Source organism: Euprymna scolopes, chromosome 46 (assembly GCF_053919585.1).
Source record: "Euprymna scolopes isolate OS-2025 chromosome 46, ASM5391958v1, whole genome shotgun sequence".
Taxonomy (NCBI): domain Eukaryota; kingdom Metazoa; phylum Mollusca; class Cephalopoda; order Sepiida; family Sepiolidae; genus Euprymna; species Euprymna scolopes.
The window spans coordinates 208,708,645-208,732,956 of record NC_136527.1 but is presented as its reverse complement, the minus strand read 5'-3'; the positions used below and the strand labels follow the sequence as shown (position 1 = coordinate 208,732,956).

At 28.2% G+C, this 24,312-nt stretch overlaps 1 protein-coding gene across 1 annotated transcript in view; it reads left to right on the top strand.

Annotated features, from left to right (window-relative positions):
• The window catches only part of LOC145270346 (uncharacterized), a 74,602-nt gene extending 51,838 nt beyond the window's left edge, over positions 1 to 22,764 (top strand). The window contains exon 2 of the mRNA XM_080125995.1: positions 21,499 to 22,764. Within this exon, the coding sequence (XP_079982121.1) occupies positions 21,499 to 22,228 (730 nt within the window). The 3' untranslated portion in view covers positions 22,229 to 22,764. The remainder of the gene's footprint in view (positions 1 to 21,498) is intronic.
• Positions 22,765 to 24,312: the final 1,548 nt, after the last annotated feature.

The window sequence follows — 24,312 nt, the reverse complement described above, 5'->3', positions numbered from 1 at the left end:
ATAATTCATTATAAAATCATAATATTTACCATAGATAGAATGATTAATGATTCATGATAAAATGTTAATATTTACCATAAATCCAATAATTAATGATCCACCATAAAATAATAATATTTACTATAAACACAATAATTTCTGATCCATGATAAAATAGTAATATTTATCATATACGCAATAATTAATTATAAAATAATAATTCATGATTCATGATAAAATAATCATATTTACCATAACACAATAATTAAGGATTCTTGATAGAATAACAATATTTACCATAAACACAATAATTACTGTTTCATAATAAAATAATAATATTTAGCATAAACATACTAATTCATTATAAAATAATGATATTTACCATAGATACAATGATTAATGATTCATGATAAACTGAAAATGTTTGCCATAAACACAATAATTAATTATTCGTAATAACATAATAATATTTACCATAAAGACAATAATAATTTGTTCATAATAAAATAATTATAATTGCTACAAACAAAATATTAATTATTTACAATAAAATAATAATATTTACCATAAACACAATAAATAATGATTGTAATATTTACCGAAAACATAATACTTTATCATTCATGATACAATAATAATATTTACCATGAACACAAATATTAATAAGTCATGATGAAATAATAATATTTACAGTAAACACAATAATTAATCATACATAATAAAATAATATTTTCCATAAACAATTATTTATGATTCATGATAAAATAATAATATTTACAATAAACACAATAATTAATGATTCATAATAAAATAATAATACTTACCAAAAACCAATGATTAATTATTTATGATAACATAATAATATAATTCATAAACAAAATAATAGATTATTCACAATACCATAAACACGATAATAATTTATTCATAAAAAATAATTATAATTTGCCATAAACAAAATAATTACTGATTCATAATAAAATAATAATATTCACCATCAACACCATTATTTGATTCATAATATAATAATAATAATAATAATTACCATAAACACAATGATTAATTACTTATGATAAAATAATATGATCCCAAAACATAATAATTAATGATTCATGATAAATAATAATTACTATGTACACAATAATTAATTATTCCTGATAAAATAATATTTACCATAAACACAATAATTAATGATTCATAATAAACTAATCATATTTACCATAAACACAATGATTAATTATTTATGATAAAATAATAATATTATCCATAAACACAATAATTAATGATTCATGATCAAATAATAATATTATCCATAAACACAATAATTAATGATTCATTATAGAATAATCATATTTACCGTAAACACAATAATTAATCGTTCCTGATAAAATAATAATATTTACCATAAACACAATAATATATGATTCATAATAAAATAATAATATTTATAATAAACACAATAATTAATCATTCATGATAAAATAATATTTCCCATAAACACAATAATGTATGATCCATAAAATAATAATATTTACAGTACATACAATAATATCATTCACAATTATTATTAGATATCTGAACACAAAAACAGATTTTTCGATATTTAAATTTGTTAATCTACACTTACGGATTTTGTGACTACAAATTCTTTTTTAAAGTTTCATACAATATTTTGGATTTTAGAATGGAGATCACACTCTTTTACAAACTCTATTTAAAATATGTGCTCATTTACAGGCCATATTAAATTAGTACAAACTTTATTTACAATATGTGCTCATTTACAGGCCATATTAAATTAGTACAAACTTTATTTACAATATGTGCTCATTTACAGGCCATATTAAATTAGTACAAACTTTATTTAAAATATGTGCTAATTTACAGGCAATATTAAATTAGTACAAACTTTATTTACAATATGTGCTCATTTACAGGCCATATTAAATTAGTACAAACTTTATTTACAATATGTGCTCATTTACAGGCCATATTAAATTAGTACAAACTTTATTTACAATATGTGCTCATTTACAGGCCATATTAAATTAGTACAAACTTTATTTACAATATGTGCTCATTTACAGGCCATATTAAATTAGTACAAACTTTATTTACAATATGTGCTCATTTACAGGCCATATTAAATTAGTACAAACTTTATTTACAATATGTGCTCATTTACAGGCCATATTAAATTAGTACAAACTCTATTTAAAATATGTGCTCATTTACAGGCCATATTAAATTAGTACAAACTTTATTTACAATATGTGCTCATTTACAGGCCATATTAAATTAGTACAAACTTTATTTACAATATGTGCTCATTTACAGGCCATATTAAATTAGTACAAACTTTATTTACAATATGTGCTCATTTACAGGCCATATTAAATTAGTACAAACTTTATTTACAATATGTGCTCATTTACAGGCCATATTAAATTAGTACAAACTTTATTTACAATATGTGCTCATTTACAGGCCATATTAAATTAGTACAAACTTTATTTACAATATGTGCTCATTTACAGGCCATATTAAATTAGTACAAACTTTATTTACAATATGTGCTCATTTACAGGCCATATTAAATTAGTACAAACTTTATTTAAAATATGTGCTCATTTACAGGCCATATTAAATTAGTACAAACTTTATTTACAATATGTGCTCATTTACAGGCCATATTAAATTAGTACAAACTTTATTTACAATATGTGCTCATTTACAGGCCATATTAAATTAGTACAAACTCTATTTAAAATATGTGCTCATTTACAGGCCATATTAAATTAGTACAAACTTTATTTACAATATGTGCTCATTTACAGGCCATATTAAATTAGTACAAACTTTATTTACAATATGTGCTCATTTACAGGTCATATTAAATTAGTACAAACTTTATTTACAATATGTGCTCATTTACAGGCCATATTAAATTAGTACAAACTTTATTTACAATATGTGCTCATTTACAGGCCATATTAAATTAGTACAAACTTTATTTACAATATGTGCTCATTTACAGGCCATATTAAATTAGTACAAACTTTATTTAAAATATGTGCTCATTTACAGGCCATATTAAATTAGTACAAACTTTATTTACAATATGTGCTCATTTACAGGCCATATTAAATTAGTACAAACTTTATTTACAATATGTGCTCATTTACAGGCCATATTAAATTAGTACAAACTTTATTTACAATATGTGCTCATTTACAGGCCATATTAAATTAGTACAAACTTTATTTAAAATATGTGCTCATTTACAGGCCATATTAAATTAGTACAAACTTTATTTAAAATATGTGCTCATTTACAGGCCATATTAAATTAGTACAAACTTTATTTACAATATGTGCTCATTTACAGGCCATATTAAATTAGTACAAACTTTATTTACAATATGTGCTCATTTACAGGCCATATTAAATTAGTACAAACTTTATTTACAATATGTGCTCATTTACAGACCATATTAAATTAGTACAAACTTTATTTACAATATGTGCTCATTTACAGGCCATATTAAATTAGTACAAACTTTATTTACAATATGTGCTCATTTACAGGCCATATTAAATTAGTACAAACTTTATTTAAAATATGTGCTCATTTACAGACCATATTAAATTAGTACAAACTTTATTTAAAATATGTGCTCATTTACAGGCCATATAAAATTAGTACAAACTTTATTTAAAATATGTGCTCATTTACAGGCCATATTAAATTAGTACAAACTTTATTTAAAATATGTGCTCATTTACAGGCCATATTAAATTAGTACAAACTTTATTTACAATATGTGCTCATTTACAGGCCATATTAAATTAGTACAAACTTTATTTACAATATGTGCTCATTTACAGGCCATATTAAATTAGTACAAACTTTATTTACAATATGTGCTCATTTACAGGCCATATTAAATTAGTACAAACTTTATTTACAATATGTGCTCATTTACAGGCCATATTAAATTAGTACAAACTTTATTTAAAATATGTGCTCATTTACAGGCCATATAAAATTAGTACAAACTTTATTTAAAATATGTGCTCATTTACAGGCCATATAAAATTAGTTCAAACTTTATTTAAAATATGTGCTCATTTACAGGCCATATTAAATTAGTACAAACTTTATTTAAAATATGTGCTCATTTACAGGCCATATTAAATTAGTACAAACTTTATTTACAATATGTGCTCATTTACAGGCCATATTAAATTAGTACAAACTTTATTTACAATATGTGCTCATTTACAGGCCATATTAAATTAGTACAAACTTTATTTACAATATGTGCTCATTTACAGGCCATATTAAATTAGTACAAACTTTATTTACAATATGTGCTCATTTACAGGCAATATTAAATTAGTACAAACTTTATTTACAATATGTGCTCATTTACAGGCCATATTAAATTAGTACAAACTTTATTTACAATATGTGCTCATTTACAGGCCATATTAAATTAGTACAAACTTTATTTACAATATGTGCTCATTTACAGGCCATATTAAATTAGTACAAACTTTATTTACAATATGTGCTCATTTACAGGCCATATTAAATTAGTACAAACTTTATTTAAAATATGTGCTCATTTACAGGCCATATTAAATTAGTACAAACTTTATTTACAATATGTGCTAATTTACAGGCAATATTAAATTAGTACAAACTTTATTTAAAATATGTGCTCATTTACAGGCCATATTAAATTAGTACAAACTTTATTTAAAATATGTGCTCATTTACAGGCCATATTAAATTAGTACAAACTTTATTTACAATATGTGCTCATTTACAGGCCATATTAAATTAGTACAAACTTTATTTACAATATGTGCTCATTTACAGGCCATATTAAATTAGTACAAACTTTATTTACAATATGTGCTCATTTACAGGCCATATTAAATTAGTACAAACTTTATTTACAATATGTGCTCATTTACAGGCCATATTAAATTAGTACAAACTTTATTTACAATATGTGCTCATTTACAGGCCATATTAAATTAGTACAAACTTTATTTACAATATGTGCTCATTTACAGGCCATATTAAATTAGTACAAACTTTATTTACAATATGTGCTCATTTACAGGCCATATTAAATTAGTACAAACTTTATTTACCATATGTGCTCATTTACAGGCCATATTAAATTAGTACAAACTTTATTTACAATATGTGCTCATTTACAGGCCATATTAAATTAGTACAAACTTTATTTACAATATGTGCTCATTTACAGGCCATATTAAATTAGTACAAACTTTATTTACAATATGTGCTCATTTACAGGCCATATTAAATTAGTACAAACTTTATTTAAAATATGTGCTAATTTACAGGCAATATTAAATTAGTACAAACTTTATTTAAAATATGTGCTCATTTACAGGCCATATTAAATTAGTACAAACTTTATTTAAAATATGTGCTCATTTACAGGCCATATTAAATTAGTACAAACTTTATTTACAATATGTGCTCATTTACAGGCCATATTAAATTAGAACAAACTTTATTTACAATATGTGCTCATTTACAGGCCATATTAAATTAGTACAAACTTTATTTACAATATGTGCTCATTTACAGGCCATATTAAATTAGTACAAACTTTATTTACAATATGTGCTCATTTACAGGCCATATTAAATTAGTACAAACTTTATTTACAATATGTGCTCATTTACAGGCCATATTAAATTAGTACAAACTTTATTTACAATATGTGCTCATTTACAGGCCATATTAAATTAGTACAAACTTTATTTACAATATGTGCTCATTTACAGGCCATATTAAATTAGTACAAACTTTATTTACAATATGTGCTCATTTACAGGCCATATTAAATTAGTACAAACTTTATTTACAATATGTGCTCATTTACAGGCCATATTAAATTAGTACAAACTTTATTTACAATATGTGCTCATTTACAGGCCATATTAAATTAGTACAAACTTTATTTACAATATGTGCTCATTTACAGGCCATATTAAATTAGTACAAACTTTATTTACAATATGTGCTCATTTACAGGCCATATTAAATTAGTACAAACTTTATTTACAATATGTGCTCATTTACAGGCCATATTAAATTAGTACAAACTTTATTTACAATATGTGCTCATTTACAGGCCATATTAAATTAGTACAAACTTTATTTACAATATGTGCTCATTTACAGGCCATATTAAATTAGTACAAACTTTATTTAAAATATGTGCTAATTTACAGGCAATATTAAATTAGTACAAACTTTATTTAAAATATGTGCTCATTTACAGGCCATATTAAATTAGTACAAACTTTATTTAAAATATGTGCTCATTTACAGGCCATATTAAATTAGTACAAACTTTATTTAAAATATGTGCTCATTTACAGGCCATATTAAATTAGTACAAACTTTATTTAAAATATGTGCTCATTTACAGGTCATATTAAATTAGTACAAACTCTATTTAAAATATGTGCTCATTTACAGGCCATATTAAATTAGTACAAACTTTATTTAAAATATGTGCTCATTTACAGGCCATATTAAATTAGTACAAACTTTATTTAAAATATGTGCTCATTTACAGGCCATATTAAATTAGTACAAACTTTATTTAAAATATGTGCTCATTTACAGGCCATATTAAATTAGTACAAACTTTATTTAAAATATGTGCTCATTTACAGGCCATATTAAATTAGTACAAACTTTATTTAAAATATGTGCTCATTTACAGGCCATATTAAATTAGGACAAACTTTATTTAAAATATGTGCTCATTTACAGGCCATATTAAATTAGTACAAACTTTATTTACAATATGTGCTCATTTACAGGCCATATTAAATTAGGACAAACTTTATTTACAATATGTGCTCATTTACAGGCCATATTAAATTAGTACAAACTCTATTTAAAATATGTGCTCATTTACAGGCCATATTAAATTAGTACAAACTTTATTTAAAATATGTGCTCATTTACAGGCCATATTAAATTAGTACAAACTTTATTTAAAATATGTGCTCATTTACAGGCCATATTAAATTAGTACAAACCCTATTTAAAATATGTGCTCATTTACAGGCCATATTAAATTAGTACAAACTTTATTTAAAATATGTGCTCATTTACAGGCCATATTAAATTAGTACAAACTTTATTTACAATATGTGCTCATTTACAGGCCATATTAAATTAGTACAAACTTTATTTAAAATATGTGCTCATTTACAGGCCATATTAAATTAGTACAAACTTTATTTAAAATATGTGCTCATTTACAGGCCATATTAAATTAGTACAAACTCTATTTAAAATATGTGCTCATTTACAGGCCATATTAAATTAGTACAAACTTTATTTAAAATATGTGCTCATTTACAGGCCATATTAAATTAGTACAAACTTTATTTAAAATATGTGCTCATTTACAGGCCATATTAAATTAGTACAAACTCTATTTAAAATATGTGCTCATTTACAGGCCATATAAAATTAGTACAAACTTTATTTAAAATATGTGCTCATTTACAGGCCATATTAAATTAGTACAAACTCTATTTAAAATATGTGCTCATTTACAGGCCATATTAAATTAGTACAAACTTTATTTACAATATGTGCTCATTTACAGGCCATATTAAATTAGTACAAACTTTATTTAAAATATGTGCTCATTTACAGGCCATATTAAATTAGTACAAACTTTATTTAAAATATGTGCTCATTTACAGACCATATTAAATTAGTACAAACTTTATTTAAAATATGTGCTCATTTACAGGCCATATTAAATTAGTACAAACTCTATTTAAAATATGTGCTCATTTACAGGCCATATTAAATTAGTACAAACTCTATTTAAAATATGTGCTCATTTACAGGCCATATTAAATTAGTACAAACTTTATTTAAAATATGTGCTCATTTACAGGCCATATTAAATTAGTACAAACTCTATTTAAAATATGTGCTCATTTACAGGCCATATTAAATTAGTACAAACTTTATTTAAAATATGTGCTCATTTACAGGCCATATTAAATTAGTACAAACTTTATTTAAAATATGTGCTCATTTACAGGCCATATTAAATTAGTACAAACTTTATTTAAAATATGTGCTCATTTACAGGCCATATTAAATTAGTACAAACTTTATTTAAAATATGTGCTCATTTACAGGCCATATTAAATTAGTACAAACTTTATTTAAAATATGTGCTCATTTACAGGCCATATTAAATTAGTACAAACTCTATTTAAAATATGTGCTCATTTACAGGCCATATTAAATTAGTACAAACTTTATTTAAAATATGTGCTCATTTACAGGCCATATTAAATTAGTACAAACTTTATTTAAAATATGTGCTCATTTACAGGCCATATTAAATTAGTACAAACTTTATTTAAAATATGTGCTCATTTATAGGCCATATTAAATTAGTACAAACTTTATTTACAATATGTGCTCATTTACAGGCCATATTAAATTAGTACAAACTTTATTTAAAATATGTGCTCATTTACAGGCCATATTAAATTAGTACAAACTCTATTTAAAATATGTGCTCATTTACAGGCCATATTAAATTAGTACAAACTTTATTTAAAATATGTGCTCATTTACAGGCCATATTAAATTAGTACAAACTTTATTTAAAATATGTGCTCATTTACAGGCCATATTAAATTAGTACAAACTCTATTTAAAATATGTGCTCATTTACAGGCCATATTAAATTAGTACAAACTTTATTTAAAATATGTGCTCATTTACAGGCCATATTAAATTAGTACAAACTTTATTTAAAATATGTGCTCATTTACAGGCCATATTAAATTAGTACAAACTTTATTTACAATATGTGCTCATTTACAGGCCATATTAAATTAGTACAAACTTTATTTACAATATGTGCTCATTTACAGACCATATTAAATTAGTACAAACTTTATTTAAAATATGTGCTCATTTACAGGCCATATTAAATTCGTACAAACTTTATTTACAATATATGCTCATTTACAGACCATATTAAATTAGTACAAACTTTATTTAAAATATGTGCTCATTTACAGGCCATATTAAATTAGTACAAACTTTATTTACAATATGTGCTCATTTACAGGCCATATTAAATTAGTACAAACTTTATTTACAATATGTGCTCATTTACAGGCCATATTAAATTAGTACAAACTTTATTTACAATATGTGCTCATTTACAGGCCATATTAAATTAGTACAAACTTTATTTACAATATGTGCTCATTTACAGGCCATATTAAATTAGTACAAACTCTATTTACAATATGTGCTCATTTACAGGCCATATTAAATTAGTACAAACTTTATTTACAATATGTGCTCATTTACAGGCCATATTAAATTAGTACAAACTTTATTTAAAATATGTGCTCATTTACAGGCCATATTAAATTAGTACAAACTTTATTTACAATATGTGCTCATTTACAGGCCATATTAAATTAGTACAAACTTTATTTACAATATGTGCTCATTTACAGGCCATATTAAATTAGTACAAACTTTATTTACACTATGTGCTCATTTATTGGCCATATTAAATTAGTACAAACTTTATTTACAATATGTGCTCATTTACAGGCCATATTAAATTAGTACAAACTTTATTTACAATATGTGCTCATTTACAGGCCATATTAAATTAGTACAAACTTTATTTAAAATATGTGCTCATTTACAGGCCATATTAAATTAGTACAAACTCTATTTAAAATATGTGCTCATTTACAGGCCATATTAAATTAGTACAAACTTTATTTAAAATATGTGCTCATTTACAGGCCATATTAAATTAGTACAAACTTTATTTACAATATGTGCTCATTTACAGGCCATATTAAATTAGTACAAACTTTATTTACAATATGTGCTCATTTACAGGCCATATTAAATTAGTACAAACTTTATTTAAAATATGTGCTCATTTACAGGCCATATTAAATTAGTACAAACTTTATTTACAATATGTGCTCATTTACAGACCATATTAAATTAGTACAAACTTTATTTAAAATATGTGCTCATTTACAGGCCATATTAAATTAGTACAAACTTTATTTAAAATATGTGCTCATTTACAGGCCATATTAAATTAGTACAAACTCTATTTAAAATATGTGCTCATTTACAGGCCATATTAAATTAGTACAAACTTTATTTAAAATATGTGCTCATTTACAGGCCATATTAAATTAGTACAAACTTTATTTACAATATGTGCTCATTTACAGGCCATATTAAATTAGTACAAACTTTATTTACAATATGTGCTCATTTACAGGCCATATTAAATTAGTATAAACTTTATTTACAATATGTGCTCATTTACAGGCCATATTAAATTAGTACAAACTTTATTTAAAATATGTGCTCATTTACAGGCCATATTAAATTAGTACAAACTTTAGTTACAATATGTGCTCATTTACAGGCCATATTAAATTAGTACAAACTTTATTTAAAATATGTGCTCATTTACAGGCCATATTAAATTAGTACAAACTTTATTTAAAATATGTGCTCATTTACAGGCCATATTAAAGCTGATGTAGTAAAAAAAATATTGTTAAATCTTTATAATGGCACTTAATCTAGTTTATCATCGACAAAAAATTAAAATTGCCTTAAGTGTTTTTATGTTTTAACGTTAACTAATTACTAATGTGTTCAAAGTAAATAAACGCTTTAAAATCTGTATAAAACAAAAAAGACTTATCCAGTTACGTAGAAGAGTAATTTTTAGTTTTTGGTAACATTTATTTGTAATATATTGGTTTTGTTTCACTATTGTTTATAATAAATAAAAATTGTGTAAACTTTATAATGATCTTTTTGTTTATTTAATTGCAAAGTAAAAGTACACATTTGTCTGCAAGGACATCCTTCCTCATGTTAGAACCGACTTTCTTAATTCTAAGATTAATGTTGATAATGGGGGGTTATTTGAATAAGGACAGAAAATGAAATCACTAAAAAAAATTTAAATTGAAATTTAAAAAAAAATCGATGGCTGTCCTATATGAAATAGAAAGAAAATTAATCGAATGGCACTTTTTAATAATTAATATATTTATTATAACTCACACAACTGGAAACTATTAACGATCAGTCCTTAAGTGAGTGGTTGCTTTACATGAAAATAAAACAGAAAAGAAATTTCTCATTCTAAAATCTTAAATATATTTTTTGTAATTCATTATTTGAGGATACTTTTTTATAACCTACTTTAAAATTTTATATTTCTCTACTATTATGTAAAATATACTTTGTCTATGTGTGTCTGTGTGAGTCCGTTCCCCATATACTCCTAAATGGTTGTGTATGTTTTTTTTAATTTACTTTATGAACGTATCAATATGCTAAGATCGATTTTGTATTGAAATGTCTCTGATAAGTATCAATAATTAAAAAAATCTGTCGAAAAAAGGAGCAACCGATTGTGACTAACATTATCTATACAAACATTATCTATACAAACATTATCTATACAAACATTATCTATACAAACATTATCTATACAAACATTATCTATACAAATAATTTATAAATTCAACAGTAGGTTCTCTACAGTGCAATTTACAATGCATTGTGAACCAAGCCAAGGGTACATGTGAGGTTTTCCTTTTTGAGATCCAAGATACATATACCTGTTGAGAGAGGTGTCAACTGTACATGGACTCTCAACCAATTGATATGACTGTTCTGACAAAAATAGTTATATATATATATATATATATATATATATATATATATATGTATATATATATATATATATTTAAAGGTTTTTAGTGGTACAAAATGTTATTAAAGTTTTAAAAAGGATAAGTGGAGTTATTATTAGAATTTGGAAGAAGATGGGGGGAGAAAAAATAGACACGAAAAATCGTCAAAAGACTATTCAACTAAAATTAAAAAAAAAACTCGAGGTACCTTTCGTCCGACACTTGTAAAGAGATTACATCGGCAGCGATGAAAATAAAACAATTTACACATAATTGAAAATGGAGGCGAAGTGAGGGGTGAAACCAAAATATATATATATATATATATATATATATATATATATATATATATATATATATATATATATATATATATAAACCCACACGGGGTGAATTAAATGAATGAATAACCCGTGATATATCGTCAATATTTTAGAACTTGGGATGGAATTTTTAAAAAGTTAACTTGCCTGCAAATAAGTGTAGAAATAAGAAGTAATGACGCAACGTAGGAATTTTTTTTCTTTTTTTCTGATCGCTTTAATTTATGCGACAACTCCTTTTGCCTACAGAGTGATGGTTTGCGCATTAGTACAGTTACAGCCTCCAAAATATTGAGATGCTGTTTGGAACAGGCCTTGTGTACAATGCGAACACAGCCATCCAAATACGCTTCACCACATGCTTTATTGTCATACAAGTGATGACTCATAAATAAGTGAGCGCCCGGATGTGCTCCATAAATGCCCGGATGTGTTCTGTGAATGCCCGGATGTGTTCAACCAGGTATTTACTCTAGACGCCTGGGCCGTTTGAAAACATGCAGTGACATGCTGTGTCAATCTGACTCCCAGCCGTTGAAACGTACGACCCACATAGTTAGCATCACACTAACATTTAAATTGATATACAACTGAACTTTTTTGTAGTGTGGGAAGTGTATCTTATTTAAAAGCTGGAAAGGCAGTTTTAGTGCCGAACACCACACGAGGCTGCACCGCATAGAAACAGTGAGATACAACTGAAGTAATTTATCGACAAACTCTTTACTGATAGAAACAATATAAGGGAGTTTCAGATAAACTGAACTCTTTGTGGGACCAAAGAAAGAGTTGGTATTAAATTTAGCAAGAGCTTGGCAAATATTCTTAGAGATTATACCCTCAAGGAAAACATTTTTCGCAAGAATATCAATTATTTTTTCAATTCTTCATCAAGTTTGCTAGTTGAGCAAATTATGAGGGCACGGTGGACCAAGGTCTTGATCAAAATGATTTTTTCTCCTAATAGGGGTAAAAGAATCCCAACTTATATATGGGTCTGTAAATGTCGGTTTCCGGTATATAGTTGTACTAAACTGATTCTCTGTCCTTTCTACAAGGACATCCAAAAAAGGGTAAAGAGTCATTTTGTTCTTACTCCATAGTAAACTTGAGTGTATATAGTTGTACTAAACCGATTCTCTGTCCTTCCTACAAGGACGTCCAAAAAAGGTAAAAAGTGAACTTGAGTGCAAAGTGGAGACTATTTAAATTCAGGAAAAAAAATCACTGGAAGATTTGAAAATGACAAAAATGTCATCCATGTAACGCCAATAACGGAAACGTCTAGAGAAGAGTAAGAATTCCTGAAAGCCTAAGTAAATATTGACTAAGATAGGACCCAGATGACTTCCTATAGCCACCCCGTCGACCTGCTGATACATTATGTCATTAAGGCTGAAGCAAACCAACTTGGTTGCTAGTTCCATAAGTTCCTGGAAAAAATTCTCAGGAAAAGAAGGATGGGTCAGTGCTCTGATAATGGTCTCCCCAAGGGGTACCTTTGTGAACAAGTTGGTAACACCGAAAGAACATGGGAAGTTTGTTTGTGAATCACAATCCAGTTCAAATATTGCAGCAGCGAAATGGAATGCACAATACAATGCGAAATACAATTACCTGAAAACTTTTTTTAGTAGAGATTCAAGGATCATTTTGTCTTTTTTGTATAAATAAAGTGAAACTATTCAAACAAAACTGCTCGATGGCTGGTGGCTAAGGTGTGGTATCTTATGACACCAGCCAGTACGTCGCGTAACCCAGTAAGCCCTTCTTCAGTGCGTTGGTGGAATCGTCTTTGCTGCAATGTCCACAGGGCCGGATCTTCTGTGATCGTCTAGAGATTTCATCTGATGGAAGCAGTTTCACAAGTAAAAAAAAAAAATAATTAAAACATTAGCACATCAGCAAATCAAGAATGTTGAATAAACAAAAACTCCGGAGATTGGATTATATGGAATGTATTAAAAGAAAACCATAAAAGAAATATATACAAACATATGTACAGTTTGGAGTATGAATTTGTAAGCAAGCATTTAAACTTCAAAGTGGGGCTTCCTCTTGCTGAAATTCACAGGTCTATTAACTTAACCCTTTTTAGTTATCGGGCAATAGGCGAGGGGGGAGAGAGAGAGAGAGGAGAGGTGAGGTGGCTTGACTCTCGGACTCGCTCTCTTTTCTCCTCTTCTGTTGTTCTCTTCTGTTTTGCTCTAACTTTCTTGGTCTTTATATATTAGAGCACTGGGCGGGGCGGCAATTCCCATTTCCTTCCCGACCAATCAGAGTGCTCGATAACCAAATCGTCTGATTCTCTCTCATTGAATAATTTGACTGATGACAAAAATTGTCCACCTCCCACAATCCAAGAATAATTCTAACTCCTCCCCGATCAATCAAAAACGCCCGATGGAAAATAACCAGTTTTCTCTCATTGGATAATTTCCAAATTGCGTAATACGCGATAACCATGTAAGTAAGAAAACTGCGTCCAAAAAAAATGCTTCGTGAATTCTGCCCTTAGATGTGACACTTGTCATTATCAAAGGAAATGAACAATTTATTATTCTGTTAGCATCTCGACAAAATATGTTATTGACAATTATCGGGTGGCAAAAATCTCTTGATCTATATTTCAATGTTTCCTGTGAACGTTAGGCCAAGGAGTTTAAAATATGTACTTTCACATAGGGAGTCTTTGGCTATTGCTATTGGTGGTAGAGGATTCTTGTAATTATTGGAGGAAACAAGTTTAGTCTTGGCAGCGTTGAATGTGACCATCCATTTTTGTCCACATTCTACTACAGATCGGACGTCATCTTCTAGTGTTTGTTCCATTTCTTTAGATATGTGTTCATTTGTTTTCCTGTCGTCTCTTTTATAGAACGTGGGGTCATCAACATATATACCCATCTCACAAACAATTTTATCAGGGAGGTCATTTATGAATATTAGGAATAATAGAAGTCCTGCATTTATATCATATTGTTTAGATGTACAACCGTCGAGGACAACCTGGATTTTTCTCTCATCCAAGAAGCATTTAATCATGTTAAGTATTTTTCTAGTGATACCGTATGATCTGATTTTCCTGAGAAGACCTTCATGCCACACCCTGTCAAAAGCCTTAGATATATCTAGAGCTACCGCTCTGCCTTCCCTTGCTTTGTCCAGTGAATGGTATATACGTTCAGAGATTACAGTTAGGATGTCTGCTGTGGAACCGTATGATCTGATTTTCCTGAGAAGACCTTCATGCCACACCCTGTCAAAAGCCTTAGATATATCTAGAGCTACCGCTCTGCCTTCCCTTGCTTTGTCCAGTGAATGGTATATACGTTCAGAGATTACAGTTAGGATGTCTGCTGTGGAACGAGCCTGCCTAAGTACATATTATTAGTCGGTCAGAAGTTGAGTATATGTAAGGTAATCGATCAGAGCCTGGTTATGGACTCAAATATTTTGGCAAAAAGTGGGAGGAGGCTAATGGGGCGGTAATATAATGGGTCGGGTCTTTCGCCAGAATTCTTAAAAACTGGTACACAGAAGCAGTTTTCCAGCAGGCAGGAGAGCAAGATTCATATTTATAGTAATTAACACATTCCTAATCTTATTAATAATATTAGTAAAAATTAACACAAATGCTTATAAGCGGTTACAAATAATTTAATGTTAAGTTATATGAAAGGAGGGAAACGGACTTTTTCCTCAAAAAAACATTAGTTTGCAATAAGAGGATTGTGAAGTTAAGAAGTTCATAGGAAGAAAAATAAAAACCAAAGTTAAAAGTTTGTTTTTATGATTTTAATATTCAGAGTAATTATACGGTGAACAGATATATTTCCTCAAATAAACCTTAGTTAGAATTATACGATTTACAATTTTGTCATCATCAGACATGGCCAAACTATTTGCCAAGAACTTTGCAGCTAATTCTACCATTTGAGACCAAGGCCATCAACATCGTGTTGTCTGTTATAGGAGGAAAATACGGGGGTATTTTCCTCCTATAACAGACAACACGCTATGCAACATACAAATATCTGTGCGTGAGATCGCAAAGCTAATCAAGAACCTTTATTCCAGTAAAGCAACTGACCCAGACGGCATTGCAATTATAGTGTTGAAAAAGCTTAAACCAGAACTTGCCCCATACATACAAAACTGTTTAAGCGTTGGCTTAAGGAGAAGTATTTTTCAACACCCTGGAAAACCTCATCAGTATGCCCTGTATTTAAAAATGCGGGTGATAATTCGTCTCCCTTTCAGTACAGACCAATAAGATTAATGAATCTCTCGACAAAGTCTTCCTTTCTAGGGCAATTGCTCTTGACATAAAAAGGCCTTCGATAAGGCATGCCATAAAGATTTCCAGCTACGGTATAAGTTGGAATGTGTGCTCAATCATTAAATCATTTCTCTCTGAAGGGCTCATGAGAGTAGTGGTTTATGGGCAGAAATCAGAGCCCACGGTATTAATGCTGAAGTCCACAGGGGTTCATCCTGGGCGCAACTCTCTTCCTGATCTACATCAATGATCTCCCAAAACACATACTTAAATCATTCGTTGACATCTATGCTAATGACACGACCATCTATGGCAACATATCAAAGGCAGTAAATGACAAAGTTCTCTCTGATTCTCTCTCCTCTGATCTTGAGCATGTGGTACAGTGGGGGAAAAGGTGGCTGGTTACTTTTAATGCATCTAAAACCAAGCTCCTATATTTACATCATCAACGCTCTTATCCCCATCTGGCATCAATTGAAATTGACGGCTCTCGTCTTGAGGAGGCTCCATGTTTTGACAAGCTTCTGGGTTTGACCTTTACTCCTGATCTGCAATGGAACACGTATATAACGTCTGTTGCCAAGGTCGCTGGGAAAATGGTGGGATCCTTCTACCGCCCCAGAAGATATCTCACTACTGATGCAATTCTCTTCCTGTACAAAAGCCAAGTACGTCCAAGGATGGAGTACTGCTGCCATATCCGGGCATGAGCTGCTAAAAACAACCTATCCTGCATTGATAGAGTACAAAATAGACTTCATGGCTTAGTGGGGATGCCCTTTTTTTCTTCTCTGCAACCTCTCTTCCACAGAAGATACGTTGCGAGCCTCTCTTTGTTTTATAGTTATTTGCATGGCAATTGCTCGTCCAAGCTCCAATCCCTCGTCCCCCTCGTTAATCTTTCATGATAAACACCCGTCTAACTGAAACCACTGTCAGTTATTTTCCTCACTCTTTATCTGTGCCTAAATCCAAACGTAGATTCCATGAACAAAGTTTCTTTCTTAGAACTGCACGCCTGTGGAACTCTCTTCCGTCTGCCAGTTTCCCACTTGACTACAACTTCGGTGTTTTCAAGTCCAACATAAACAAATTCCTGATTACCGCCCCCTTAATACACTTTATCAAATCTCCAATACCAATGATTACTACGATACTGTCACATTATAACGCAATAACCCTTATCCCCGAGCGGCTTCCAGGCCTTGATAAGTGATGACCTCCATGCAAAAATAAATTTTACAAATATATAAAAAAATTTAAAAAACTATTAAAAATGTATAGAATTTGACGGTAGGATTTTGTATTAAATTAAAATTATAAACAAACACATATTACAAAAATGTTGGCGATTTTCATGGATGAATTTTATGTGCTGGAAAATGCTAAAATGTAGGAATTTTTAATTTATGTATGCACCTGCAAACGATAAAATGTTGATGGATTTTTTAAATCTCATTGTAACATTAAGATATATGTATATTTATAGACATACATATATATATATGTGTGTGTGTGTGTGTGTTAATTCTTGTTTTCTTACTATGATTAAAATCATATAAAAACAGTGTAACATTTAGATACATGTATATTTATATGCATATATAAATGGTGATTTTCTTACTATGATGAAAGCTATATAAAACATTGGAATGTATATATATATATATATATATATATATATATATATACATATATATATATATTTACTATCGTAAAAACCATATAACAACTCAAGATATAATCTCAAATATTCTAATTAACGCCGTTCCATATAAAGTTAAATTAATCTATTTTTACACGTCTCCTATGATGTTTCATATTAAATTATTTATGAATACAATCCAATAATACTATGATGTTTAACATTAAATTATTTATGAATACAATCCAATAATACTATGATGTTTCACATAAAATTATTTATGAATGCAATCCAATACTACTATTATGTTTAACATTAAATTATTTAAGAATACAATCCAATAGTACTATGATGTTCCATATAAAATTATTTATGAATGCAATCTAATAATACTATGATGTTTAACATTAAATTATTTATGAATACAATCCAATAATACTATGATGTTTCATATTAAATTATTTATGAATGTAATCCAATAATACTATGATGTTTCACATTAAATTATTTATGAATACAATCCAATAATACTATGATGTTTCATATTCAATTATTTATGAATACAATCCAATAATACTATGATGTTTCATATTCAATTATTTATGAATACAATCCAATAATACTATGATGTTTCATATTCAATTATTTATGAATACAATCAAATAATACTATGATGTTTCACATTAAATTATTTGAATGCAATCCAATAATACTATGATGTTTCACATAAAATTATTTATGAATGCAATCCAATAATACTATGATGTTTCACATTAAATTATTTATGAATGCAATCCAATAATACTATGATGTTTCACATTAAATTATTTGAATGCAATCCAATAATACTATGATGTTTCACATTAAATTATTTATGAATGCAATCCAATAATACTATGATGTTTCATATTCAATTATTTATGAATACAATCCAATAATACTATGATGTTTCATATTCAATTATTTATGAATGCAATCCAATAATACTATGATGTTTCACATTAAATTATTTGAATGCAATCCAATAATACTATGATGTTTCACATTAAATTATTTATGAATACATCCAATAATACTATGATGTTTCATATTCCATTATTTATGAATACAATCCAATAATACTATGATGTTTCATATTCAATTATTATGAATACAATCCAATAATACTATGATGTTTCATATTTATGAATACAATCCAATAATACTATGATGTTTCACATTAAATTATTTGAATGCAATCCAATAATACTATGATGTTTCACATTAAATTATTTATGAATACAATCCAATAATACTATGATGTTTCACATTAAATTATTTATGAATGCAATCCAATAATACTATGATGTTTCACATTAAATTATTTATGAATGCAATCCAATAATACTATGATGTTTCACATAGAATTATTTATGAATGCAATCCAATAATACTATGATGTTTCACATTAAATTATTTGAATGCAATCCAATAATACTATAATGTTTCACATTAAATTATTTATGAATGCAATCCAATAATACTATGATGTTTCACATTAAATTATTTATGAATGCAATCCAATAATACTATGATGTTTCACATTAAATTATTTGAATGCAATCCAATAATACTATAATGTTTCACATTAAATTATTTATGAATGCAATCCAATAATACTATGATGTTTCACATTAAATTATTTATGAATGCAATCCAATAATACTATGATGTTTCACATTAAATTATTTGAATGCAATCCAATAATACTATAATGTTTCACATTAAATTATTTATGAATGCAATCCAATAATACTATGATGTTTCACATTAAATTATTTATGAATGCAATCCAATAATACTATGATGTTTCATATTCAATTATTTATGAATACAATCCAATAATACTATGATGTTTCACATAGAATTATTTATGAATGCAATCCAATAATACTATGATGTTTCACATTAAATTATTTGAATGCAATCCAATAATACTATGATGTTTCACATAAAATTATTTATGAATGCAATCCAATAATACCATGATGTTTAACATTTAATTATCTGAATGCAATCCAATAATACTATTATGTTGTACATTAAATTATTTATAATTGCAATCTAATAATACTATGTGTTCTACATAAAATTGTTTATAAATGCAATCCAATAATACCTTTACATTATATTATTTAGAGATTATGAGTGCAATGATATTGACAACAATAAACAATAAAAATACGTGAATGCAAATACTTAAATAATGATTATATTTTTTAATTTTATTTTTTGCAGATTTTTCCAACTGAACCTCACGGAATATGATTTTTTCAACAATAATTGTAACAATTCTTATTTATTTGGAAGACAGCAGCGGGAAGCATTATGAACACCATTACTTTCGAATGTTATGAAATAGTTATGAAAAAATAACACATCTTGAATGTATTAGTTTTTGCGAAATAAATCAAAAGATGATAAGAGATATAATAACAAATTGATGAGAAATCAAATTCAAACTTAAGGAAAACCAGATTTTATTAAGTGTCATTTTATTATAAAAAGATCACATTTAAGGGCACACATTATTATAAAAACCCATATTTTATTAAGTGTGATTTTATTATAAAAAATCACATTTAATGGTACACATTATAAAAAGCCATATTTTTTTTAAATGTGATTTTATTATAAAACACATTTAATGGCACATTCTTATAAAAAGCCATATTTTATTAAGTGTGGTTGTATTACAAAAACATCACATTTAATGGCACACATTATCATAAAAAATCATGTTTTATTTTGTGATTTTATAAAAAATACATTTAGTGACACACATAAGAATTCACATTGACAAATTAATTTGTACACACAGGAAAATTCTTTAAATATTCTATTGGTTTATGGAAAAAATGAATTTTGAGGATAAAGCATGAAAATGAAACAAATATTTGGAATATATGAAATGGTAAGAAAATGTTTTGCTTCAAATGATAAATAAATCGAAATATTTATTGAAAAGCCATATTATTGTGAAGTTTGTGGATATTCTTGTTTTGACAAATAATCATTAGCAGGACATCTAAGAACTCATATGTGAATATTCTACTTCTCTGGTTCTAAAAATATAACTAAATAATACATATGAAAGCACACATTACGAGAAATAATTCGTGTGAAGTGCTTGTGTATTCTTGTCCTAGAAATAGTGACTCATATGAGAAAAAAACACTGGGGAAAAGCCACGTTCTTGTAAAGTTTGTAAGTATTCTTGTTCTTAAAAATCAAAATTAGTGATACATATGAGAACTAATACTGGCGAAAAACCACATTCTTCTACATTTTGTGGGTATTCTTGTTCTCAAAATAAAGTGTAGTGACACATATGAGAACCTCCACTAGGGCAAAGCCACATACATGCGAAGTGTGTATGCATGCTTTTTCTGAAGAATAAAATTTATTGATTCATGTGAGAATGCACACTACCAAAAGCGAAAAGCCACATTCTTGTGAAGTGTGTGGGTATACTTGTTCTAATAAATACCAGATAAAGATACATATGAGAACTCACACTGGTGAAAAGCCACATACTTGTGAAGTGTGCGGTTTTTCTTGTTCCAAAAAATCAACGTTAGTAATCCATATCAGAGGTCACACAGGAGACAAGCCATATTCGTGTGAAGTTTGCGCATATTCTTTTACTGTAAAATCAAAGTTAGTGAAACATATGAGAACTCACACTGGGGAAAAGCCATATTCTTGTGAAGTTTGTGGGTATTCTTGTTCTGAAAAATCACATTTAGTGACACATTTGAGAATTCACACTGGAGAAAAGCCACATGCTTGTAAGGTTTGTGGGTATTCTTGTTCTCAAAAATCAAGTTTAGTGAAACATATGAGAACTCACACTGGCGAAAAGCCACATTCTTGTGAAGTTTGTGGTTATTCTTGTTCTGACAAATCAACTTTAGTGATACATATCAGGACTCACACTGGGGAAAAGCCACATTCTTGTGAAATTTGTGGGCATTCTTTTTCTGAAAAATCAAATTTAGTAAAACATATGAGAACTCACACTGGAGAAAAGCCACATTCTTGTAAAGTCTGTGGGTATTCTTTTTCGGAAAAATCAAATTTAGTAAGACATATGAGCACTCACGCTAAAGAAATGTCTGGAATTGTATAATGTCCATGAGAACAAAAGATCTTGCCTTACAAAACAAATAATATTGCAAACATCTATTGCCCTAGACCACATGGAAGGGACAATACAGTCTTCAAATATTAGCATCCAGCGAGGCATATTTCAAGGCAACATTGGATGACCCTTCTACAAGCAAAAACACAAAACACCCAAATAACCTCTGTTCTTTTTCCACCAATAATAACGAGTGAAGCGCCAGCCGTACTCCCTGATGTTAATGACGAGTACTGGAAGAAGTAAGACGATTTAAGAGAGCAAAGCTGCCATAAATACAAACACAAGAACAGAAGGACTCTTAATATCTTGGAATGTTTTAAATACAAAGTAAACTATCAAGAAAGAAATATACTTGAATACAAAGTAAACTATCAAGAAAGAAATATACTTGAATACAAAGTAAACTATCAAGAAAGAAATATACTTGAATACAAAGTATACTATCAAGAAAGAAATATACTTGAATACAAAGTATACTATCAAGAAAGAAATATACTTGAATACAAAGTATACTATCAAGAAAGAAATATACTTGAATACAAAGTATACTATCAAGAAAGAAATATACTTGAATACAAAGTATACTATCAAGAAAGAAATATACTTGAATACAAAGTAAACTATCAAGAAAGAAATATACTTGAATACAAAGTAAACTATCAAGAAAGAAATATACTTGAATACAAAGTAAACTATCAAGAAAGAAATATACTTGAATACAAAGTAAACTATCAAGAAAGAAATATACTTGAATACAAAGTAAACTATCAAGAAAGAAATATACTTGCATGCAAAGTAAACTATCAAGAAAGAAATATACTTGAATACAAAGTACACTATCAAGAAAGAAATATACCTGAATGCAAAGTACACTATCAAGAAAGAAATATACTTGAATGCAAAGTAAACTATCAAGATAGAAATATACTTGAATACAAAGTAAACTATCAAGAAAGAAATATACTTGAATACAAAGTAAACTATCAAGAAATAAATATACTTGTCCTAATGAAAACATATTTGAACTTATACAGACTCATTGAAAGACCAATCTGTTGCTAAACTTTTTAGATAAACTATTTGTAGTGTATTTTCGCCTTTTTAACTAATAAATATTCTTCAGCCCCAATATCACACATTGAATAGAAAGTAAATTATCAAGAAAGAAATATTCTTGTTGTGGTAGGAACAATCGTATTAATGAAAAAAGATTTCAAATTATACAGAATCGTTGCAAGACGAAAATAAACTATATCATATGTAGTGTGTGTGTTGCCTTTTAAACTAATAAATAACATAAAACATTGCATAGAAATTCTATCGTTAAATCCGTTGTCTTGTTTATATTTTCAATTATTGTTTCATCTGCAGGAGACAATCTTTTTAGAGACAAGTGTTCAGCAATTTATTTATATTTGCATTTATTTACTTTAATTTATAAGTTAATAAACTTTATTATTTGTTTTTTTAATGAATACTGAATAAAGTTACGATATGAACTGTAATAAAAATTGTTTACTTGATTTTTAATGAACTCTGAATAAAGTTATTATATGAACTTTAATAAACATTGTTTACTTGATTTTGTAAAGAACTCTGAATAAAGCGAACTGGAGGCTGCTATGAAAGGAATCAAGCTGCCCCTGAAGTGGGGATTGAAAACGATTGAAATCAAATCCGATTCGGCAATGGTAGTTTCATGGATCAGGTCAGCAGTGACTGGCGATAAGAAAGTTCGGACCAGAGGTGCTGCAGAAATGCTGATCAAGAGCAGGCTTGGAGCACTCGCAGATTTGATAGCGAAATTCTAGTTGAAGGTATCTGTAGTGCTGGTCCCATCAGAAAAGAACAAGGCGGATTCGATGACATGTGTAAAGAAGGCCTGGCTGCAAGAGAGAAAGGTTTCCTCAGTATGCTGTGCAAGGGAGGAAGTTAAAAAGTTACATGAAATGCGCCACTTTTGTCGAGAATGGACGTTATTCCTGGCAAGAGAGGTTTACCTGGAAACCACCGAGAAGGAGGTAATGGAGGTAGTGGAGGACTGTCAGAAGTGCTAATCGATAGACCCT